Raw genomic sequence first — 23,398 nt, 5'->3', positions numbered from 1 at the left:
ACCTTCGCCCATGTGTAGGGCGTATAACTACTTTTTTCAGGTACAATTTATTTGTTAGCGTTTGGACATGTATAGGCTTTCCAACCTTGTCCAAATGCCACATGCAATGTCTTCATCAATGATATTATTTACCACATCATCTGATAAATGCAACCTGATTGTACTAGCAACCCTTTCATCCAAGTCAGCCCAATCCTCAACTTTCATGGTATAAGGCTTTTTGACATCAACATCTAGTACCTTGTGTAATCCTTGTTGGACGAGAACATCTCTCATCCTTCTTTGCAATATTGAGAAACCGTTATCTCTGTTGAATTTTGCTACCTCGTATTTTACTCCAAATATTTTTTTCCACCGAGTATAGTACTACCGATAGTGAATAGTACTTTTGTGAGCGAGCATAACCTATGCTCTGATACCAGTTGTTGGGAATAAACCCCGACAAAAATAATATTCACAATAATAAAAGCGGAATAATAACGTAGCATCGAGATACGGTAATTAACAAGAATAAAAGAGTGACAACGACACAAAGATTTTTACTTGGAAAACCCTTTAAATAAGGGAAAAACCACGGCTCCTAGGCGAGCAATTGATATCATTATAGTATGAAATTTTACACTTTGTATGTTCGAGTAAAATACTCCAAAGACCACTACAACACTCAAAAGAAATAACCCTCTTTTGATATTTCCATCTCACTCTAATATCGTCCGCTCTTTATTTTCTCACAAGTTATTTTCTTATACCCTGTCTGTGAAACCTCACTCTTTTTTTCTCTCTTTGTTGGTGTGATACAAATGGCTCAAGAGCTCTTTATTAATAGATATTTAATACTCCTGCAAATATCATGAGTGACATCAAAAGAAAGAAACTTCAAACTCTTCGACGTGAACCATTCAAAAATCGTTTGCTGCCCATTCAAGAAACACTACTGACATTAGAAGTCTTTATGAGAGGAAGAATTATATGGTAACTGAATTAGAATTATATTGTTAGCAAGTAAAAATGTCTGATTAGAAACATTGCGGGAAAGAGATTAATTTCCCCGAAGCTAAATTATTCAGAAAAGTGACCATATATACTTTCCATAACAGCATACTGCATGTTTTCTGAAGGTTTCCAGTGACGTTTTCGCTGATTAATGAACCAATTGTTAATCTGCTTCGGATCTAAACCTGTTGATTCAGCTAGACATATTTTCTGTCCTTCCTGCATTCACCAAGTTTAATAACAGTATTATTCACATCTTTTTGTTGACAGAACAATATCTTTTTACGTCTATCAATATTGTAACTCATATAAATATTTGTACAGCATCTCAAATGAACATCAAATGTGTTTTACTGATGGTGAGTTTTCATTGTGAAGTAATTTTTTTTTTCTTTCTATCGAGATATTTCTACTGAAAATTTCAAAGTTTTGGACTCGATTATCGAGATATATATATATAGGTCCTTGCTTCAACAATTTTTCTATGATTAATATACAATTATATAAGGGATGTATAATGGAGTTTAAATGTTTGCTTTTAACAAATAGGAATAATACCTTTATATTTGAGTGGGATTTTAATAATATATATGGGTGTAAGTATTTAATTTTCATAAGTATTATAAGATGTTCAGTATAATTTATCCTATTTTTTAATTACTATAACCTCTATTCACGAAAAAGAAAAGTGGTTACCGTAGGATAAGGCCATTTGTAGTGAGTGGTCCACCAGTTAAGCAAGATTTGCCTTGCTTCTCTTGGGAGTTTTCCCTTCTTATTCTTGGAAAATTCTTGCTTTAGACTACTTATATATCCACTGTACTTACGCCTTAACTTATCCTTAATTTCATTGTCAGATCTGCACATATCATTCGTATTTCCACCACCACCGCTTGTATCAGCCGCCGCCGCCTCCTCCTCCAACCCCGCCGCTCCTTCATCTTTTGAAACAAATTAAAGTACCCATCATAATTAATGTAGTTAATTAGATTTTCTTATGGCTTCGAAAACAATGTAACAACTGGGAATGTAAAAACAGATAATAGTTGATATTAGGAAAATAGTCAAATTTGCCTCTCTACTATTAGAAATTGCGTAATTTTGGTCTAATCTTACCCTTGCATAGTTTTTTGCCCTTATCCTAAGAGAATTCCAATCTAAAAGGATAATTTAAAGTTTAAACTAGGGGTGTACATGGACCGGGTTTGGCTAGATTTTTATCAAAATCAAACCAAACCAACTATATCGGTTTGGATTGGTTCGGTTTTGTCGGATTTTTCGGATTTTTTGTTATTTAAATATTATTTCAATCTTACTTTGTTAAATATTTGATAGGTAAATATATATTTAGTAAAAATATAAAAAATTGACAAACATACTATGTACACTTTCAGGTTACTAATTTTTTCGTTGATATACACTTTCAGGTTAACTGAATCTAGTAATTAAACATAAAAATCAATATGATACCTAAATATTAATAATCACTTCACATTCGAAAAATATATAAGACTTTAATAGATCTTAATATATGTTATGAATATGGAAGAACACAGAAATAAACGCATTTTCTGTAACACTTAATAAGAAAATGATCATACAACCTATTATTTAAGGTCAATAAATATGGAGCACTTCATATTCTATTAAAATTTATATCCCGCAAGAGAATCCCAAATATTTCTAGACATTTTTTAAAGAAAATTCTATATAAAATCTTAAAGTATATATAAAAATTATATATTTATATGTCGGGTTGATTCAGGGTTTTTTTTACTCAATACCAAACCAAATCAAATCAAACCAAGTCGGGTTTTTTAATCGGTTTTGTTTAACTTTTCGATTTTGTACGATTTTTCGGTTCGGTTCGTACACCATAGATAAAGTTAAAGGGGGTAAATCTGAACTTTTTTCTCGAAAGAATTTGCACACACACAGTCGTCCACTTATTACGAGACTTAGGGCCAGTTTGGACATAAAATTTTGTTGAAGATTTTTCCAAAAGAATTTCATTTTTTTGAAATCAGCGTTTGTTCATAAAATTTTCAATTTTCACTTGAAGATGCATTTTGGAAATTTTCGAAAATTTTAAAAACTGCAAAAAGTTGTTTTTCAAAATTTTCACTCAAATCATTCACAAAACTTCAAAAAGAACTCAAACTGAAATTTATGTCCAAACACAACTCTAAATTTCAAATATCATTTTCACTTAAAATTTTTTTTACCATTTTTTCGAATCTTACATTTCTTATGTCCAAACGCCTACTTAATTGCTCAATTTTAAATACTCCATTTGTCCCATATTATGTGAAGCATTTTTTTTTGTCCGTAAAAAAAAGATCTTTCTATATATATATTTACAAATAATTTATTTTATCCATATAAGATATCACGCAATTATCTATGATTTGTTCAAAATTTTCATTTTTTTTTAATTTTCTTTTTAAATTTCAAAACGTATCGCATATGATGACAATTTTGGACATTTTCCTGATATTATGACCACTTGGGTTTTGTAACTGCACAAACCCATCATATTGTGACGTTCATTATGAGTACTAAAGAGAATATATAACATATAAGGACAACAAGAGGGCAACTTTTTATACAAAGGCCTAGGTTCGTTATGTCGTTTCAGAGTCATTGAATCGGAAAAAGATTGTACTACTACATGGTTGCAGCCATTCCTCTAACATAACCCGCATTCTACGCACTCCTTGTACGTACTTTTTTCTTTTTTGGTCTTTGATGTTTTCATTTGTTGCTCAGTACCTGTGTCATCAGTTCATGTGTAATGACCAATGAGCACTAAATTATTTTGGCTTATCACTGTTCGAACTTCGAAATAGCAAACTTGTAAGTCATATAAAGTTTTTTTTTCCTTTAATCATCTGGTTTCCTGAACCTGTTGGCCCGACTAAGTTAGATTATCAAGTTCTTATACGAAAGACACCACGAATTTATTTATCAAGAAAGTAGAAAATAGAAAGGAGTTATAAAGTACTCAACTTCTTGTCATGTTTGGAGCTGCCTAATTGCCTAAGAAAAATGATCATTTAAAGCCATTTATACATTGAGCATGCATGCAACACACAAATTAAAGATATTACATGGAAAAAAAGTTCAACTAGCACATGCAATGTAAATAAATTAATTAAAAGAGCAAGCTTAACAGGAAAAAGAGAAGAAAACAGCAACCCATTTAATATGAAGCAATTTTATTTTCTTTGGGCGTATATGTGTTAGATAAGTAAGAAAATTATGCAGAGAGTCTGATTCGAACTCTTACTTTGATAAAAACAGTTGATATAACCGTAGAAATCCTACATAGTACTAATTCGGAAAAGAAGCAGAAATCCTACATGCAAGGAATGCAATCCCCCCTTTTTTTCGAAACCAGAGAGGTTTCATCATATGAGCTTTACATTAAGCAGTTGGTATTATAAAAATAGAGTGTCATAATCTTTGAAGGTTTATCTTCAACAATACATGGAATAGAAGCTTTTCTAGACTGGATGATGGTTGAGTTTGACAACATTAATGAGAACTAGCCTTCTTTTAGGAAAAAATTGGTAGATGCATTTTGCATGCATTTACATTGCATGATCACACTTAATATGATGTTATGCATACCATTATTAAGGCAATTTCCTTTCTATAAATAGCAACGATTTTGTTCATTTGTAAACAACTCTCACTTGCCTTCTTATCTCCTAAGGCACTTGAATCTTCTTTCTCTCTTGTAAGATTGGAGTGAGATAAGGTTTGAGTTGATTTTATCCGAAAAGTAGACAAATTTTTTTTTTGCCGAACCTCGCTAATTTCTGATGTTCTTTTTATTATTATCTCGTTTACTATTTATTAGCTACCTTTAGATATAGTTGTTGTGATTTAATCACTCTTTATATATTCGGCTTCCGTAACAATTGGTATCAGAGCCAAAGTTCAATCTGAGTATGCTCAGTGGTTGCAGCATAGTCTGAACTTCCACATCAGAAAAGAATTACTTTGGTGTTCTGTATCAGCAAATAAATAGTATCTGTAGCAAAAATGGGAGATAATAAAAATGAAGAGTCCACATCGGGTGTCAGTAATACATCGTCTGCATCTTCGTTTATGACATGAATTATGTCAAATGCAAAATTTGTAGTTGAAATTTTTGACGGATGAAGACATTTCTGCCTTGTACAGCTATGAATAAAGAAAGAGAGAAAAACAAAAGAGTCGAGAAGGAGAAGCACTGGTCGTGAGAGGTCGTTCTCAAAATCATATGAGAACGAAGAAAGGAAAATCCAAGTCAAGATCCAGACCCAGCAATGATGAATGCGCCTTTTGCCGAGAAGGGGGCACTGGATGAAAGACTGTCCAAAGTTGAAAAATAAGGCCAAACCTAACAATGTGAAGGTTGTCATGGATTCAAATGTAGCTGATTGTGACGACTCTGATTTCTCACTAGTTACAACTGAGCCATTCAAACCATCTGACATATGGCGACTGATGGATTCAGCTTGTAGCTATCATATATGTCCCAACAGGAACTGGTTCTTTGATTTTCAAGAAGGAGAATGTGGAGTTATTCACACCTCAAATAACAATCCTCTTACCGCATATGGTATTGGTTCAATCCGATTAAGGAACCATAATGGATTGATCAGAACATTAACACATGTTCGATACGTACTTGAATTGAATAAAAAGCTCATTTATGTAGGAGCCCTAGAGTCAAAGGGGCTCAAAGTCGTTGCAGAAAATGGGGTAATGAGAATTTGCTTCGGTGCACTAGTGGTAATGAAGGGAATTAGGCGAAATAATAACATGTACCACTATTACGGTAGTATAGTTATTGGGACAACAACAGTGGCATCCAGTGATGACAAGAAGGCAGAAGCAACCAAGCTATGGCACATGCGCTTGGGACATGCTCGAGGAAAATCCTTGAAAATTTTATCAGATCAAGAATTGTTAAAAGGAGTAAAGATTTGCAATTTGGAGTTTTGTGAGTATTGTGTCAAGGGAAAACAGACAAGGGTTAAATTTGGAATAACAATCCATAATACTAAAGGTATTTTGAATTATGTTCACTCTGATATTTGGGGTGCTTCCATAACACCTTCATTAGGTAGGAAACATTACTTTATAACCTTTATTGATGACTTTTTCCGGAGAGTGTGGGTGTATACGATAAAAATCAAAGATGAGGTGTTGGGAATATTTCTCAAATGGAAGGCGATGATAGAGACTCAAACAGGCAGAAAGATAAAGTGTCTTCGCACAGACAACAGTGGATAATACAAAAATGATCTTTACAATAATAATTGTAAAGATGATGGCATTTTGAGACACTTCACCGTCAAAAATACACCACAACAGAATGGAGTGGAAGAACGTATGAACCGAACTTTGCTGGAGAGAGTTCGGTGTATGCTGTCCAATATTGGCTTGGGCAAAGAATTTTGAGCTGAGGCAATAACATATGCATGCCACCTCATTAATTGTCTACCATTTGCCGCTATTGGTGGCAAGACACCATTTGAAAAATAGTATGGAAAACCTGCTGAAGATTATAGATTTTTGCATGTATTTGACTTAACTGTATACTATCATGTGAAAGAGTCAAATTGGATCCGAGAGAAAAGATATCAATATTTATGGGGATTACTTCTAGAGTAAAAAGATACCGCTTATGGTATCCAGGGATAAGAAAAATTATATTCAGCAGAGATGTTACCTTTGATGAATTTTCCATAACAGATAAGGTAATAATTGAAGATGTCAAACAAACTGATGGTGCTTCAAAGCATGTGAAATTTTAGGAAAAATTAATTTTTCCAACACAGGGAGAAAACGAGAAAACATTAGAAGATTTAATTTTTCCAACACAGGGAGAAAACGAGAAAACATTAGAAGATTTTTCCTTGGAAGAAGAGTTAGCAGAGAGGGACAATCCAATTCAGGAACCTCAACAACAACTTGAATCAATAGCAACCAGCAAGCCAAAAAGAACAATAAAGAAACATGTTCGTCTCATAGAGACGGTGGCTTGTGCAACCTCAATTATAGCTGATGGTATTCCTATCACTTATAAAGACGCAGTCCAAAGTTCAGAAGAATATAAATGGATAATTTTCATGAATGAAGAAATGCAGTCCCTTCATCAGAATCACACATGGAAATTGGCCAATCTCCCAAAGGGCAAGAAATCAATTGGGTGAAAATGGGTATTTACAAAGAAAGAAGGATTTTCTAACCAAGAAGATGTTCGCTACAAAGCAAGATTGGTGGCCAAAGGGAATGCTCAAAAGGAGAAAATTGATTATAATGAGGTGTTTTCTTCAGTCACGAAACACTCATCCATTAGAGTTTTGTTGGCTTTGGTAGCACAGTTGAATTTGGAACTAGATCACTTAGATGTAAAAACTGTATTTTTACATGGAGACTTGGAAAAGGAAATCCATATGACTCAGCCAGAAGGATTCAAGGTTGTTGGAAAGGAAAATATGGTGTGCAAACTTGAAAATTCATTGTACGGATTGAAACAATCTTCACAAACGATTTGACAAGTTTATGTTGTGGCAGAAGTACAGAAGAAGCAAATACGACCACTTTGTATATTTGCTCAAGCTTGAAGAAGATCCTTCATATATCTTCTCCTATACGTTTATGATATGTTGATAGATTCCAAAAGTCAAGAGGAAATTGAGAAGTTGAAGATTCAACTAAGAAAGGAGTTTGAGATGAAGGATTTGGGTAAGACGAAGAAAATTTTTGGCATGGAGATAAAAAGAGATAGACATTCAAAGAAACTCTATCTATCTCAGAAAGAATACTTGAAGAGAGTAATCGATCGATTTGGCATGAATAACAACACGAAGTCGGTTAACACTCCTCTTACTCCTCACTTTAAGCTTAGTAAAGCTATGTCGCCTAAGAATGAAGCTGAGTGAGAGTATATGTCAAGAGTATACCATATGTGAATGTCGTTGATAGCTTGATGTATGTAATGGTTTGCACAAGACGAGATATTTCACATGCTATCGGAGTTGTAAGCAGGTATATGCATAATCCAGGAAAGGATCATTGGCAAGCCGTGAAATAGATTCTACGGTATATTCGTAATACTGTAGATGTTGGATTGATTTTTGAGCAGGAAGATAGTCAATATCTGGTTGGATATTGTGACTCAGATTATGCGGGTGATTTGGGCAAGCGTAGATCAACTATTGGTTATGTTTTCACTTTTGCAAATGCACCAGTTAGTTGAAAGTCTACTTTGCAGTCAACAGTTGCTTTGTCTACTACTGAGGCAGAGTACATGGCAATTACAGAGGCTGTAAAGGAGGAAGTTTGGCTTCAAGGGTTGCTTAGAGAGCTTGGTGTTGGTCAAGAAAGCATCACACTATTTTGTGATAGTTAGAGTACTATCCAATTAATAAAGAACCAAGTTTATCATGCAAGGACGAAGCACATTGATGTTCAATATCACTTTATACGAGATATTATAGAAGAAGGTGAAATCACGGTGCACAAAATTCGGACTACAGACAACCCTATTGATAAGCTAACAAAAGTAGTGACTACGATCAAGTTTTAACATTATTTGAACTTGATAAACATTGTTGAACTTTGAAGATTGAAGTTGAAGACACAATCAAATTTTATCACTGAGAGAAAATTGAAAAAGTGAAATCTTGCCAAGGTGGAGATTTGTTGAATTTGAAAAAATTAATGTGAACTACTGTGAACATTTGAAGCCTCCTTTTAGGAAGAAATTGGTAGATGCATTTTTCATGTATTTACATTGCATGATCACACTTAATATGATATCTTGCATCACATTATTAAGGCCATTTCTCTTCTATAAATAGCAAGAGTTTTATTCATTTGTAAATATCTCTTACTTGCCTTGTTATCTTCTAAGACATTTGAATCTTCTTTCTCTCTTGTAATATTTCACTTGTAAGATTGAAGTGAAATAAAATTTGAGTTGATTGTGTCCGAGGAGTAGGCAAAAATTAAATTTTGCCGAACCTTATTAATTTCTGGTGTTCTTTTTATTATTGTCTCGTTTGCTATTTATTAGCTACCTTTCAACGTGCGTAGTTGCTCTAGTGGTGAGCACCCTCCACTTCCAACCAAGAGGTTATGAGTTCGAGTCACCCTAAGAGCAAGGTGGGGAGTCCTTGGAGGGAGGGAGCCGATGGTCTATCGGAAACAGTCTCTCTACCCCAGGGTAGGGGTAAAGTCTGCGTACACACTACCCTTCCGAGACCCCACTAATGAGATTATACTGGGTTATTGTTGTTGTTGTTGTTGTTGTTGTTTAGATATAGTAATTGTGATTTAATCACTCTCTATATATTCGGCTTTCGCAACGATGATAACTTAAAATAATCAAAAGACCATACAATTTGTAAAACCATTCACCTAATTAACCAAAACTGAAAAACGCAAATAAAAAACAAAATGTATCAGACATTGAACAGCACTTCTTTGTGCACTAACTGAATATATTTATGCATACGGCCACAACTTTTTGCTAGATATATCAGTTATAAAGCCTTAAACTAGAGATTAACAGACAATCATGAATCGAAGCTAGAAACTTATTGGATGTCTAAGGACGACAAGATCATGCAAAGCCATGACGATGTATTGGAAGCTTAACTTTTTCTTGTACTTGTTTCTGCCACAATATCACATGCTTACTATAATTAACAAGATTCCCTCTGCTTCTGACTACTTAAGATGAGGGTTAAGAAAAAGGCTATATTAAGTTTAGGATTTATTTATTTAATTTTATGAGCATTAGAAGCTTTGCACAACTCCTTCCAACCAACGTCACTTTTCTCTTGACAAAGTGAATGTGACTTTTCTTTCTAGGGCCCTCTGAGAGGAGTTAAATCGTTTACGGATATAATTAAGTTATATTATATACCGACAGTGTAATTGTTTTTACTCTATTAGTGAATTTGACATGCGGAGTTAAGGATGAAGATGAACTCTCTGTCTTTCACATTTGAAGTGGAGGGTTCAAAGTTCAAACCCATCCGTAGCACTTCCCGTTTCCCCCTCCTCCCGCCCTTATGTAATAAAAAGAAGTGTGATAACATGTAAGTTAATTATCATTTTTATCAGATTACCCAACTAATACTTATCAATAAATTTACATGTTAATTATCTAATAAACCATTTGATTTAAAAAGTATATACTACTACTAGCTAGTATTTTTCAATATCTGTGCATAAAACTTAGAACTCAATCTTTATTGAACGTTTAGAGGAGTTGGGACTTGGGAAGGGAAGAAACTCAGACGAATCTACTGAATAACGCGTGGTACATTTCTCTCTTTCTTCAGACATGAAAGCACTAGGAATTGTCAAGTCACTCAGAACCCGTGAGATAGTAGTTGTTTTATTTACCCCATTTGTGCAGATAAATTCAAGAAAATAGGAAGTGTGGATAGAACTAAGAAAAGCTAGCATAGCTAGCTTGGCCTTTCGTACACCCCGCAACTGTGGAAAGCACTCTTAAATCTGGACATGTTATCTCATTCAAGGTCATGAATTTTGTACAATATTCAGAATGTTTGTTCTTTCTATCTAAAAGAAGACGTTCTGCATTTCACTTTTTATTTCTTTTTACAGTTCTTCTTTTTTACTTTTCACCATTATTACTAGAAACAACAAGAAAGCCCGAGAAGAAAAGTAGTAATGAGAAGCATTTGGGCCATAAACAAAGAAAAATACAGTACTATGTTTTTCATCTTATGTCTCTTAGTTTGACTCAGCAAAGAAATTTAAGAATATAAGGAAAATTGTTGAATCATGTGATTTAAGCTAAATGTGTGTATAACAATATAAAAATGTCAAGTGTTTGGCTAAGCTTATAAGCTGGTCAAATTAGTTTATAAGTACTTTTCAGCTTATTTATGCGTTTGGTAAAATTAAAAGTGCTTATAAGTCAAAAATAAGCCATAAACTATAAGCTGGTCACCCCTAACTTATGATTTTTTAGCTTATAATCACTTTAAGTTTGACCATGATTTTTACTATTTTATCATTAAAATATTCCTTTTTAGAGCAAAACTATTACATCGATACTCACTGCCTCAGGTATTTTTATAATCTAACCTCTTTTCAAGTCTGCAATTCTCATTGACTATTTAAGATAAGCAAATTCTCTATTCTTTTTGCATATTTGTATTTATGTGATTGTGTATTAATCTTTGAACTGTATGTAATAAATGAGGACATATAAATTTTTTGTTGTATTGCTTTCTAAATATTGTGGTGATGAAGACAATGTTTGTTTCTCTTCAAATATTTTGTCCTATTTATGTTTATTTTTTATTGAGAAACTTTTGTCAATTTATTAATTATTATAACTTATGATTATATGCTTATCATAAAATAAATTATATTTATCATAAAAATTATCTTATCTAAGCACAATTGTATTTAAAATAAAATGACAAATAGAATATTTTGTATTTGAATCGATCTGGAATCTAACAGAAAAATAGCTTATAAGCATTTATTTTATCAAATACTGCAACAACTTATTATCAATTTCAACACTTGTATCCAAACATGTAACTGCTTATTTATTAAATCAGTTTCAGCACTTGAAAATGATTTTCAGCACCTAATGCTTATCGACTACTTCAAATCAGCTAGTCCAAATGGACTCTAAATTTTATCTCGTCGTTTCTCATATCTCTGTCATTAATGATAAAAAGAGAATGTTGGAATTCGAAACTTAACAGTAAATACTGAAAAATTATATTTTCTAGACAAACTAAAAAAGAAAGTAAAACACATCAATTGAACAATCGACCTTTGATGCCACACCCTAACCAGAACAATTTCTATTAAGAAATTAAAATGACATCAATTTAAAGAGCCCTCATCATCAATGTAGCGTTTACCTAGTCCTTTGCTGTTTTAGCTTAATGTCGAAGTCTTGCTAAATGCGGGGTAGTAAGATTTAGAGATTGAGACCTATATTTAGGTAGCATTTCTTTGCTAAATTAATTGGTCTCTAAACCCCTCAAGTCGGGAGGATGAGCACAATTCACCCAAAAATTGTGCAATGACTGATGATAGAAACTCAAAAATTAATTAGGTTAACTAATTTGCAGGACGATTAATAAGGGTCAGTGTATATGACTGAAATCTAAGTAACTGATACTAGAGCAAAATAGAAAGAGTGTCTCACATACAGGAGTATTAAGGAAATTAAAAGGCATTCATTTCATGTAGTAAATCCATGTGCTAACATGCCGATGAACTAAAGCTAACAAATTAACTGCTGCTAGACGTAGGCGTTTATATATAATATAATTAAAGAGAAACTGACCTGAGATATTGCTAATTGTAGTGGCCGGAGCAGCGCAGAGATTGGTAAGTTGAGTTTCAATATCATTAAGAAAAGTAGTTGCTTCATTGAAAGGCCTTTCAAGATCCGACTTGAACTTTGCTAACACATTACAGTAAGTTCCCTGCAGTATATATCACCATTCACTATATAAGCACAAACAAATCTACACACAGAGATCCCATATCCCCAATTAGGAATGAAAGCTTGATACATATATATATATATATATATACTACTCATAGGATTGAGATGAAAACAAGAGAGAGACCATGAAAGCATCCAGCTCAGAATCGTCGCTCAGTCGATTTGATCTCCTAGAAAGATCATTTTCGTGGACAATATTAATATTGTCCAACATATCAACAATCTCATCAGATGGCACTCCTACCTGCAAACGTTATACATACCATAAGATTAATATTGATGAAAAATTGTCAGATAACAAGAGATAACACCAAAGGTCTTCTTGGTTAAACCCTAGAATCATATATAGCAATCCAAAACCCTAAAATCATAGCTGAACATTGTGTTCCTAGCAGTGTTCAAACACATAAGAAAATAAGTTTTTTTCTTTCTTTCTTTTTTTCTCTAGGTCTACTCTTTCTACTAAACAGTTTCCAGACTGAAATTTTTTTACCTTGTGGCAGTCGATGTAAGTACGAAGAAGCTTAGGATACAAAGGATGAGAAGAGATCTTTGCTCTAATATCCGTCTCATGATGATCTTCTAATTGTAAATTAGAAGAAGACGTCCCAATTTTATCAACTACTAAATTAGCAGCTGAAGTTTCTGGACACGCCCACGACATATTTCCGGATCCAAATCCCATTGGGGCCAGCCCATCGCAAAATGCCGGCGGGGATCCAAAATATGGCGGCTGCAGATGGTCGTCGACGGAGTAAACATCACTACTGCTATAACCAAATTCGTACATCTCCTCCATTGATGATCAGTTAATGTTAATTTCCTACTATGCTCTTAATTACGTTGTTGTGATCAAGAAGGAGATCAAACAATCTTTAGGGTAGCTAACTTTCTTGCTTTACAGTTGTAAACAATAAGGGTCCTATCCTAATTAAACTTTCAGAAGTAAATATTAAGGAGAAAGAGAGGCGGAAGGGAGGAGATCGAGCTGATGCTTGATGGAGAGAGAAACTTTTGCCTACAAACAAATGAATTACCTGGAGAAAGTTATATAGCTGCAGCACCTGATGATCAGGAAAAGGAAGCACTGCCATCTTTCAGTACAGAAAAATGCTATTTTCTGACTACATATTACTAGTAATTTTGTGACTACAGTAGTCAAAAAATTATAATTAATTTTTTTATATTTTTTTTAATTTGTAGGCGACTGTCATTTCAACCGTAGTAGTCATAAAATTTGGCGCAAAATATCGGGAATTAATTTTTCCGACCACTATAGTCGGGACAAAGTCAATAAAAAAGTTTGACCAATCTTCCGACTACAGTAGTCGTAACTTTTAAAAAATTAATTTTTAATTTTCCGACAACAGTAGTCGGACAATGCACAAATTTCATGGTCACAATTTTAATTAAAAAATCGACTAAAGATGCCCACCACTGTAATCGAAAAATAAGTCAACAAATTGTTTACCAAAATAAAAAAGAAATTTCCAACTAGAGTAGTCGGAAAAAATAAATTAATTGCACAACTAGGTTTTATTTCGCTCATCTCCTCTTTTTTTTCAGTCTCCTCTCTCCCTCTCTCCGCCTAACGCTACTTTCAACCACTACACCACTCTACTGCCAGTCACTCCACTTCGGTAAGTTGACCGTTCTTCTGCCGGATTAGGCAGAGCTTCTCTCTCTTTCTTCAATTAGCAAAATCCTTCTCTAAATATTATTATAAACTGTCATACTTAAGTAATCCGATCTTTTTTTATTAAATTAAAGTTCAAAGACTTCATCTAAACTTGAGAAATCCAAGTGAAGGAGACTCATTCTTGCTCCTCCAAGGAAGCTACTGCCGATTTTCGCCCCTTGAAGAGCTTGATATAGGTAAGGAATTTTCTCTTAATTTGTCTACATTGTATCTGTTAGTCTCAACTTAATTTGAAGATCCAATGCTTATCTAGTGACTCTGCTTCATTGAGACATTTATTTCTATTTGGCATGAATTAGTTTAGGAACTATGTACTTTCTGTTTAATATGAATGCTTATTTTTTTGGTTATGATTTACAAATTGTTCAGTTCTGTTCATTTATCTTTCTGTTATGATTTATAGCCCACGTGTTTAACACCAATTTTTTTAAAAATAAATATTTTTTTTTATTTTTCGACTACAATCGGAAAATAGCTCCCTTTCCGACTATTTTGGTAGTCGAAAAATAACGAATTTCTAGTAGTGTTATTTTAATCTTCTAAATGGATTTATAAACATTTTTTTACCGCATAAGTAAATTTTAACTTGATTAGTTGCCATTTTTATTAGATTATCCATTAATGTTTATCGTAAGATATTTACATGATAATTGTCAAGGCCCAAAACCCATTAAAGGTCATGATTGCGCCTAACACTGCTGTCAGGCAACCCAACAATTAAATGATTAACTCCATTACTCATTTTAATATTTTTGAAATCATAATTTTCTTCAATTTAACAGTAAGAGATAACGTTTATAGAGTAGATGACAATATTTTTACAACTTTAATACTGAACAACCCAAAAGCATTCCCAAAATCCGGTGTCACGAGTACATGAGCATCAACTAGGAAATACAGTAAAATACTATATCTGGTTGAGATACAATTAGACAGGAGTATGTACATAACTCGGATGAAGACTTTATGCGTGCTGCAGATTAGTAACGTGGAATGCAGCTCGCCTAAATCCCCGCAATGACCGTGCCTCTGCGCCCACAAGACCATCCAGACATATATGCACCTGCACAAAAATGTGTAACAAGTATAGTATGAGTACGTAAATCAACGTGTACCTAGTAAGTATCCAGTCTAACCTCGAATAAGTAGTGACGAGGGGTCGACTCCGACACTTACTAGTGGTCCAAAAATAATATACCGATAATTATAATTGAGCATGGATTGTATAGAACGACTATAAACTCAATAACATGAAGCAAGTAAACAATTCTTTTGTTAATGGGAAATTTCCAAATTTATTTTCGTCATTTAACATTTTGTATCTCAGGCCAATGAAGCAATATCAATTATTATCAATTCCTAAGATATATCATGCGCAAATCATGCCGAGGTCGTACGACCCGATCCAACATAAATATTTAAAATGTGCACTGACGAGGATCGAACGACACGAACCATAGATGCATATATCTTCTACTGAGGTGTTCGGCCCGCTCCACAAAAGAGAAAACACATTTAAAACAACCAATTCAAGATTTATTAAGGGAAAATTATCAAGAAAATACCAATTCTCATTAACGGTCAAGAAAATGAAGTTTAACATTTTACAATTCCTTTATCAAGTTTCAATATGGTTTAAGCACTTACATTAACAAGTAGGGTGCAAACATCGCAAGTATAACATGATTCGGGTCCTATACTACTTGGACATAAGCATAATAGTAGCTACGTACGGACTCTCGTCACCTCGCGCGTACGTAACCTCTACAAATAGGAGCACATAATAATTAAATTCACCTATGGGGTTAATTCCCTCTTACAAGATTAGAACAGAGACTTACCTCGCTCTGAACTTCCGTAACCAGCTCCAAAGCCTTTCCAACAACTCAAACCGATGACCATTGCTCCCAAACTAGTCAATAAATGTGCAAATCCATAAATATAGATACTCTAATACTCGTAATAATTTAATTTGCAATAATTTCAAACTCCGCTCGAAAAGTCGATAAAATCACCCCGGGCCCACGTGCCCGGATTCCGATTTCTTTTTCGTTTTTCGAAGATAAACATTACCCATGGTATCACGAACTCAAATATATAATTTACTATCAATTCCATGTCCGAATTCGTGGTCAAATCAAAAAATACCCATTTCTAGGTTTTCTACCAAATCCCAAATTTTCACTATTTTTCCATGAATTTCCATGTTAAAATCTATATATAATCCAATTATTTTACTTGCAATACAAGGGAATCACTTACCTTGACATAGATGACGAAAATATCCTCTTCAAAAGCTACAAAAATCGCCCAACCAAGTAAAAAATGAGAGAGGATGAATCAAACCTTGTATTAAAACCAATATGCCCAGGCCCGCTCTTCTTCGCGATCACGGGAGTGCCTTTGCGATCGCGAAGGCCAAACTCACTGCCTCCACATTTCCTCTATGCGTTCGTGACCCAATGGTCGTGTTCGCGAACTTGGTGACCCCCCTACACTTCGCGTTTGCGGGCCTCAAGCCGCGTTTGCGAAGGCTTAACGCATGGCGACCCCAACTCCCTACCTTTTCGCGTTCGCGTAGGCTGTTCTAGGCCCACTCTCGTGTTCGTGTCCCATGCACTACGTTCGCGTTGAACAACACAGCAGCCCAAAAATCCCTTTTTCACGAACGCGGGATTCTTTCGTGTTGGCGAAGGGCAATACCAGAACCAGCAACAACAGTTCCAAAATAGCTCAAATTGATCCGAAACCACCCCGAAATACACCTGAGGCTCTCGGGACCCCGTCCAATCACACAAACCAGTCCCATAACATAACACAGATCTGCTTGAGGCCTAAAATCACATCAAATAACAATAAAATCATGAATCACACCACAATTTGAGCTTAATGAACTTTAGAACTTCGAACTTCCACATTCGATGTCGAAACCTATCAAATCACGACCCATTGACCTCAATTTTTGCACACAAGTCACATTCGACATTATGGACCTACTCCAACTTTCGAAATCGAAATCCGACCCACATATCAAAAAGTCCACTCCCGGTCCAACTTCCCAAAAAAATCCTTCAAATTCTAACTTTTGCTAAATGACCTACGGACCTCCGGATCCACATCCGGACGCGCTCCTTTGACCAAAATCACCATACGAAGCTTTTACTAGGCTCAGAATCCCAAACGGACATCGATAATATTGAAATGCCCTTCAACCCAACTTCATGAAATTCTTCCAAAGCACCAACTTTCCACAATAGGTGTCGAAATGCTCGCAGGTCATCCAAAACCCGATCCAGACATACGCCCAAATCCAAAATTATCATACGAATCTGTTGGAACCTTCAAGTTCCGATTCCGAGGTCGTTTACTCAAAAATCAAACCTTAGTCAATTCCTCCCACTTAAAGCTTTCGAAAATATAATTTTCTTTCCAAATTAACTCTGAACTTCCCGAAATTCAATTCCGACCACACGTACAAATTATAATACCTGAAGTGAAGCTACCCTTAGCCTCAAACTGCCAGACGATGCGCTAAAAGCTCGAAATGACCGGTCGGGTCGTTACATTCTCTCACACTTAAACATATGTTCATCCTCGAACGTGCGAAGAACTACTCCGAAATTTTCCGAAATCATTGTTTATGTTACACCCTATATTTTCGTACGTAAAAATACATCGTAAGCAAACTAATGTAGGACCAAAAATGAGATAATATTTAAAAGTATAAAAAGTAATTTAATCATATTACCTCTTAGGTTATAAATATTGAAGATCATGAACAACAAGTACAAAGAGGGTTGGATGGTTCAGAAGCTAAAGCAATTGAAGAAAATAATGTTTCGTCGAAAGTCGACAAGTTGGGAATGTTATAACATGTACCTTTGGGGTGAGACTAGGGTATTTAACATGATAAGGAGATTATGTTATGATTTATACTTGTCGTATGACATCCGTGTGTTATGTTTTGAAGTTAAGCAAGTTGTGGAACAAAAGTCGATGAAAGTCATCACAAGTTACATTCATAAGTTTTACTGAAACTTTGGGTCAAATGTAACTGCGATTTTCTCCCAATATACTTAGATTTATGGGGTGTCCCACCCATCAAATTAAAGATCTATGAGTCTATTTTCCAACGCATTAAACCGTTTGTCAATACGACATTGGAGTAGAAAGATATGGGCATTTGTGCGATACTGCACAAGCTGCTAGGTGACAAGTAGGTGTGTCACCTACTTGCTTAAATGAGAGCCCAAAAAATAGGCCATTTCGGGTCGTCCAAAGAGGCCTTTTAAAGGCCTATTTTCTTTATAAATTAGACTTAAAATAGAGCATAATAACCAGACATAAGCTCTGCAAAAAAAAATCCTCCCAAAACTTTCCCACAAACCCTAATTGATTTTCTCTCTCTTTCAAGTTCTAATTGGAGGTAAAACCTAGAGTTTGAAGAACCAAGATAGGAGCTGAGTTATCCAACAAATAAGGTGAGTTTACTGCTCTCTTTCATCCAATTTTTCTTCTGTAAATTCATGGTAAGTCGTTCCATACTTGTAAGAACTCACGGGACGGTGATCGGAAGTCGTGAGTTCGAGTTATTCACTTGTAGCAGACTGTTTTGTGGACTGTTTTGTGTGGTTGTTGGGCTGCGTGTTTTACTACTGTTTTGTGGAGTTTTGGAGGAGGAAGGGGGTTTATAAACACCATATAAATGTAGGGTGGTTGGCTGGTCGTTCGTCATAACATTTTCAGGTCGTTTGACACTATTACGGTGGTCGTTTTGTATATGAAGAGATTGGGGTGTGTTGGGCTGTTTTGTAGTATTTGATGGTGTATATAGGGCTGGAAAATGATGTATATATGTTGTTATTGTTCTGTTCTTGTATTGTTGGTGTTATCTTGAATTTGGAGGAAATAAGGATTATAGGGGAGATGCTGCCCGTTTTAATACAAAATAAGTTTGTCGTTCGTTGTGCGATAGTTGTACCTTTCGTAACTTAACGATAGTATTATTATCATTCTTGTAGATTAAGGTGCGAAGAGGTGAGTTCAACTTGGTTATTGGAAAGATTGTGATAAGGTATGTTAAGGCTAAGCCCTTCCTTCATTTTGGCATGATCTCGTAGCTACATGTGTTAATAATGAGACATAAAGAGAAGTTCGTATTCATGAATTTATTCACATTATTCTAGTCTCATAAGTTACAATATTATTCCTTATCGGGACTTCATATTCAGTTTAGTTTTGTCTTTATTCAGTCAAGAGAGCAGAGGGTCTATATATATATATACAGTATTACACTATTTTCACCACCATCGAGCTATAATCGGTGGGCAGGCCCCTATTGGGCAACCTCTGATCAGATGGTAAGTTATATATACCGAGCCTACTGTGGCCGAGCGCCTATGAGCGAGCCCAGGATGGCGGAGATACCGAGCGCCTATGAGCGAGCCTACTACGGCCGAGCATTTACACGTACCGAGCCTTATAGGGCCGGACATTTATTTTACTTACTATATTGAAGGAGTTTAGTCACTATCAGCAGGTAAGTATATCTCCAGATCATCTTTGACTCCCAGTTACTTCCAGTTATTATATTATCAGTTCAGTTTCGATTTTCAGTTATGTTATTGCCTTACATACTCGGTACATTATTTCGTACTGACTTCCCTTTTCCGGGGACGCTGCGTTTCATGCATGCAGGTTTAGATAGACAGACGAGTAGACCTCCTCAGTAGGTGTTTCCAGAGTTTAGCCTGATCGGTAAGCTCCACATCCTTCGGAGTTATCGGGTCTAGGTTTTTGTGTGCATCTTATGGATGTATTTATATATATAATATAGGTAGGTCGGGGCCCTGTTTCGATCACAATATATCTATCAGTAGAGGCTTGTAGACATATCATGTTGGTTAGTGCGGTATGTTGGGTTTGTAGGCCTGGTATGTATAATTTGGTGGTTTGTCAGCTGTAGTAGCTATGACGGCCTTTTTGGCCTAGCTTTATATTGATGTTTAGTTAGTGCTAGTTTCCATTCAGTTTTATATTTTGCTTCGCAAATTGTCTTGCAAGGTGGCCTCATGGCCAAAGTATGACATTATATGTTCAGAGTCCCTTAGTCGCAATTTGGTACGCCAGGTTAGGTGAGGCACCGGGTGCTTGTCTCACTCCTAGGTTCGGGGCGTGACAAACTTGGTATCAGAGCAGTTCTGTCCTAGGGAGTCTACAAGACGTGTCTAGTAGGGTCTTGTTTATAGATGTGTTGTGCACCACATTATATATGCAGGGAACTACAGGGCATTTAGGAGTTGGTTACCCTTCTTTAAAATCTAAATCGTGCCATAGAACTGAGTTATAGAAAATTTGAATTAAACTTATGTGTTGGTGTTTGCATGCACAGATGACGGTGACTAGGAAGACTACGGCTAGCCAGAGGAGAGATACAACAGTAGGTGAGGGGACCAGCAGGGTACCCCCAGTAGATGGGGCCCAGTCTGAGGCTCAAGGCGAGACCCCTACTCAGCCATTACCGGCTCCTCCACCAACTACGGAGATTCATAGGGAAACCGCACATCCAGTTCCCCCTCCACTTCTATCAGATCAGGACTTGAGAAGTGCGGTGCATTTGTTGACACAATTGGTAGCTACCCAACAACAGGCTAGGGCTTCAGTTATGCAAGAACTTCTGAGGGGTCTGGGAGTTCAAGGGTCCGAGAGTTTATTGCTTCGAGTCCCCCAGAGTTCACGGGGATAGATCAGAGGGAGGACCCACAGGATTTCATAGATCAGCTTCACAGGATCTTTCGTGTTATGCATGCCACGAAGAAAGAGGCAGTTGAGCTAGCAGCTTTTCGACTCCGAAATATAGCCATCCTTTGGTACGAGGGATGGGAGAGGTCCAGGGGACGTGATGCACCTCCAGCTATTTGGGAGAATTTTTCAGATGCCTTCCTTGACCAGTACTTACCACGGGAGATCCGACAGGCTCGAGTCGATCAATTTCTAGCCCTCAAGCAGGTAATATGAGTGTTCGAGAGTATAGTCTCCGTTTTGACTCATTGGCTAGATATGCACCATCCATAGTTGCTACTATGCGGGACAGGATTCACAGGTTTATAGAAGGGTTAGCCCTAGAGTTAACCGAGGCATGTGCCACCGCTGCATTGCAGGATAGTATGGATATCTCCCGGATTCAGGAATTCGCCCAGAATATAGAAAGGGGTAGGCGTCGGCAGCAGGGTACAGAGAGGGCTGAGCAAGGGCAACGTAAGAGGATGAGATTTCCCAGGTCTCAGGAGCAATCTCAGGGTAGTTATAGGACCCAGTACTTCGGACGGCCACCTAGGCCTCCGCCACCTCAGTTACAGGGTTACAGGTATGACCGCTATACTCAGTCAGGACCAGGTGAGAGCTCACGGGCATCGGGTTTGCAGCGACAGCGAGGTTCTGCGCAAACATGGTCATTTCCTCCGCGGTGTGACATATGTGGTAGAGGACACTTGGGCCAATGCCGAGCAGGTTCTGATGCTTGTTATACATGTGGGCGTCCGGGGCATATGATGCGAGATTGCCCAAATAGAGATTCTGGGGGAATGGCACAACCAGCGAGTTCAGCAACAGGATCATCTATGTCCGTGCATCCTTCAGGGCGCGAGTCTCAGTCTTCGGCTGGTAGAGGTCGAGGCAGAGGTAGAGGTTCCAGTTCAGGTGGTAATCAGAACCGTATCTATGCTTTAGCGGGTCGACAGGACCAGGAGTCTTCACCAGACGTTGTGACAGGTATATTGACCATTTGCTCTCACGATGCTTATGCTTTGATAGACCCAGGATCTACTTTATCGTATATTACCCCATTTGTCGCGAGGAAGTTTGGTATAGTGCCTGAAATACTAAGTGATCCTTTTGCGGTATCTACACCGGTCGGAGAATCGATTATTGCTAGACGGGTTTACCGAGGTTGTACGGTGACAATTTGTAGTCGTCAAACCTCAGCTGACCTAGTTGAGCTAGAGATGATGGATTTTGATGCTATCATGGACATGGACTGGTTGGCAGCTTGCTATGCCACAGTTGATTGCCGAGCAAAGGCAGCCAGATTTCATTTTCCGGGTGAGCCAGTCCTTGAATGGGTAGGTAATACACCAACACCCAGAGGTAGGTTTATTTCCTATCTGAAGGCGAGGAAAATGATCGCAAAAGGGTGCATTTATCATATTGTGCGAGTTAGAGATGCAGATGCTGAGATACCTACACTTCAGTCTATTCCCGTAGTCAAAGAGTATGCAGATGTGTTTCCAGATGAGCTTCCAGGTATTCCTCCAGAGCGAGAGATTGATTTTAGCATCGATTTGCTTCCAGGAACTCAACCAATATCCGTCCCTCCTTATAGAATGGCATCTGCCGAATTGAAGGAGTTGAAGGAGCAGTTAAAAGATTTGCTGGAGAAAGGTTACATCAAGCCCAGTACCTCACCTTGGGTGCACCGGTACTATTTGTGCAGAAGAAAGACGGCTCGCTGAGGATGTGTATCGATTATAGGCAGCTGAACAAGGTAACTATTAAGAATAAGTATCCACTTCCAGGGATCGATGACTTGTTTGATCAGTTGCAGGGGGCTAGATGCTTTTCAAAGATAGATTTGAGGTCGGGGTACCACCAGGTCAGAGTTCGGGAAAAAGATATTCCGAAGACAGCCTTCAGGACCCGATATGGCCACTTCGAGTTCCTTGTCATGTCCTTTGGGTTGACTAATGCACCCGCTGTATTTATGGACTTGATGAATAGCCTATTCCGGCCATTTTTAGATCTGTTTGTGATAGTATTTATTGATGATATTCTGGTTTATTCCCGTTCAGAGGATGAGCATGCGGACCACCTGCGAGCAGTACTCCAAACCCTTCGTGATCGTAAGTTGTATGCTAAGTTTTCTAAATGTGAGTTCTGGTTGAAGTCTGTAGCATTCTTAGGGCATATTGTATCAGATGAAGGGATAAAGGTGGACACTCAAAAGATTGAGGCCGTGAAATCTTGGCCTAGACCTACCACTCCGACAGAGGTTCGTAGCTTTCTAGGCTTAGCAGGATACTATCGGAGGTTCGTAGAGGGTTTTTCTTCCCTTTCGGCACCATTGACAAAGTTGACACAGAAAGAAACTAAGTTGCAATGGACAGAGGCTTGCGAGCGGAGTTTCC

The 23,398-nt window shown here is 36.7% G+C and overlaps 1 protein-coding gene across 1 annotated transcript; it reads right to left on the bottom strand.

The window, feature by feature from the left end:
- Positions 1 to 872: 872 nt before the first annotated feature.
- On the bottom strand, positions 873 to 13,523 carry LOC107785669 (homeobox protein knotted-1-like 2). The gene is made up of 5 exons (XM_075251146.1): positions 13,011 to 13,523; positions 12,642 to 12,761; positions 12,353 to 12,494; positions 1,690 to 1,934; positions 873 to 1,212 (listed from the first exon to the last, which is right to left on the bottom strand). The coding sequence occupies exons 1-5, from the start codon at positions 13,314 to 13,316 to the stop codon at positions 1,060 to 1,062; spliced, it is 966 nt and encodes a 321-aa protein (XP_075107247.1). The 5' UTR covers positions 13,317 to 13,523; the 3' UTR covers positions 873 to 1,059.
- Between the last annotated feature and the right edge of the window lie 9,875 nt (positions 13,524 to 23,398).

The sequence above is a fragment of the Nicotiana tabacum genome, chromosome 4 (genome assembly GCF_000715075.1).
Source record: "Nicotiana tabacum cultivar K326 chromosome 4, ASM71507v2, whole genome shotgun sequence".
In the NCBI taxonomy this organism is placed as follows: domain Eukaryota; kingdom Viridiplantae; phylum Streptophyta; class Magnoliopsida; order Solanales; family Solanaceae; genus Nicotiana; species Nicotiana tabacum.
Note: the sequence above shows the minus strand (reverse complement) of the source record. Positions and strands in the feature narration are given on the sequence as shown.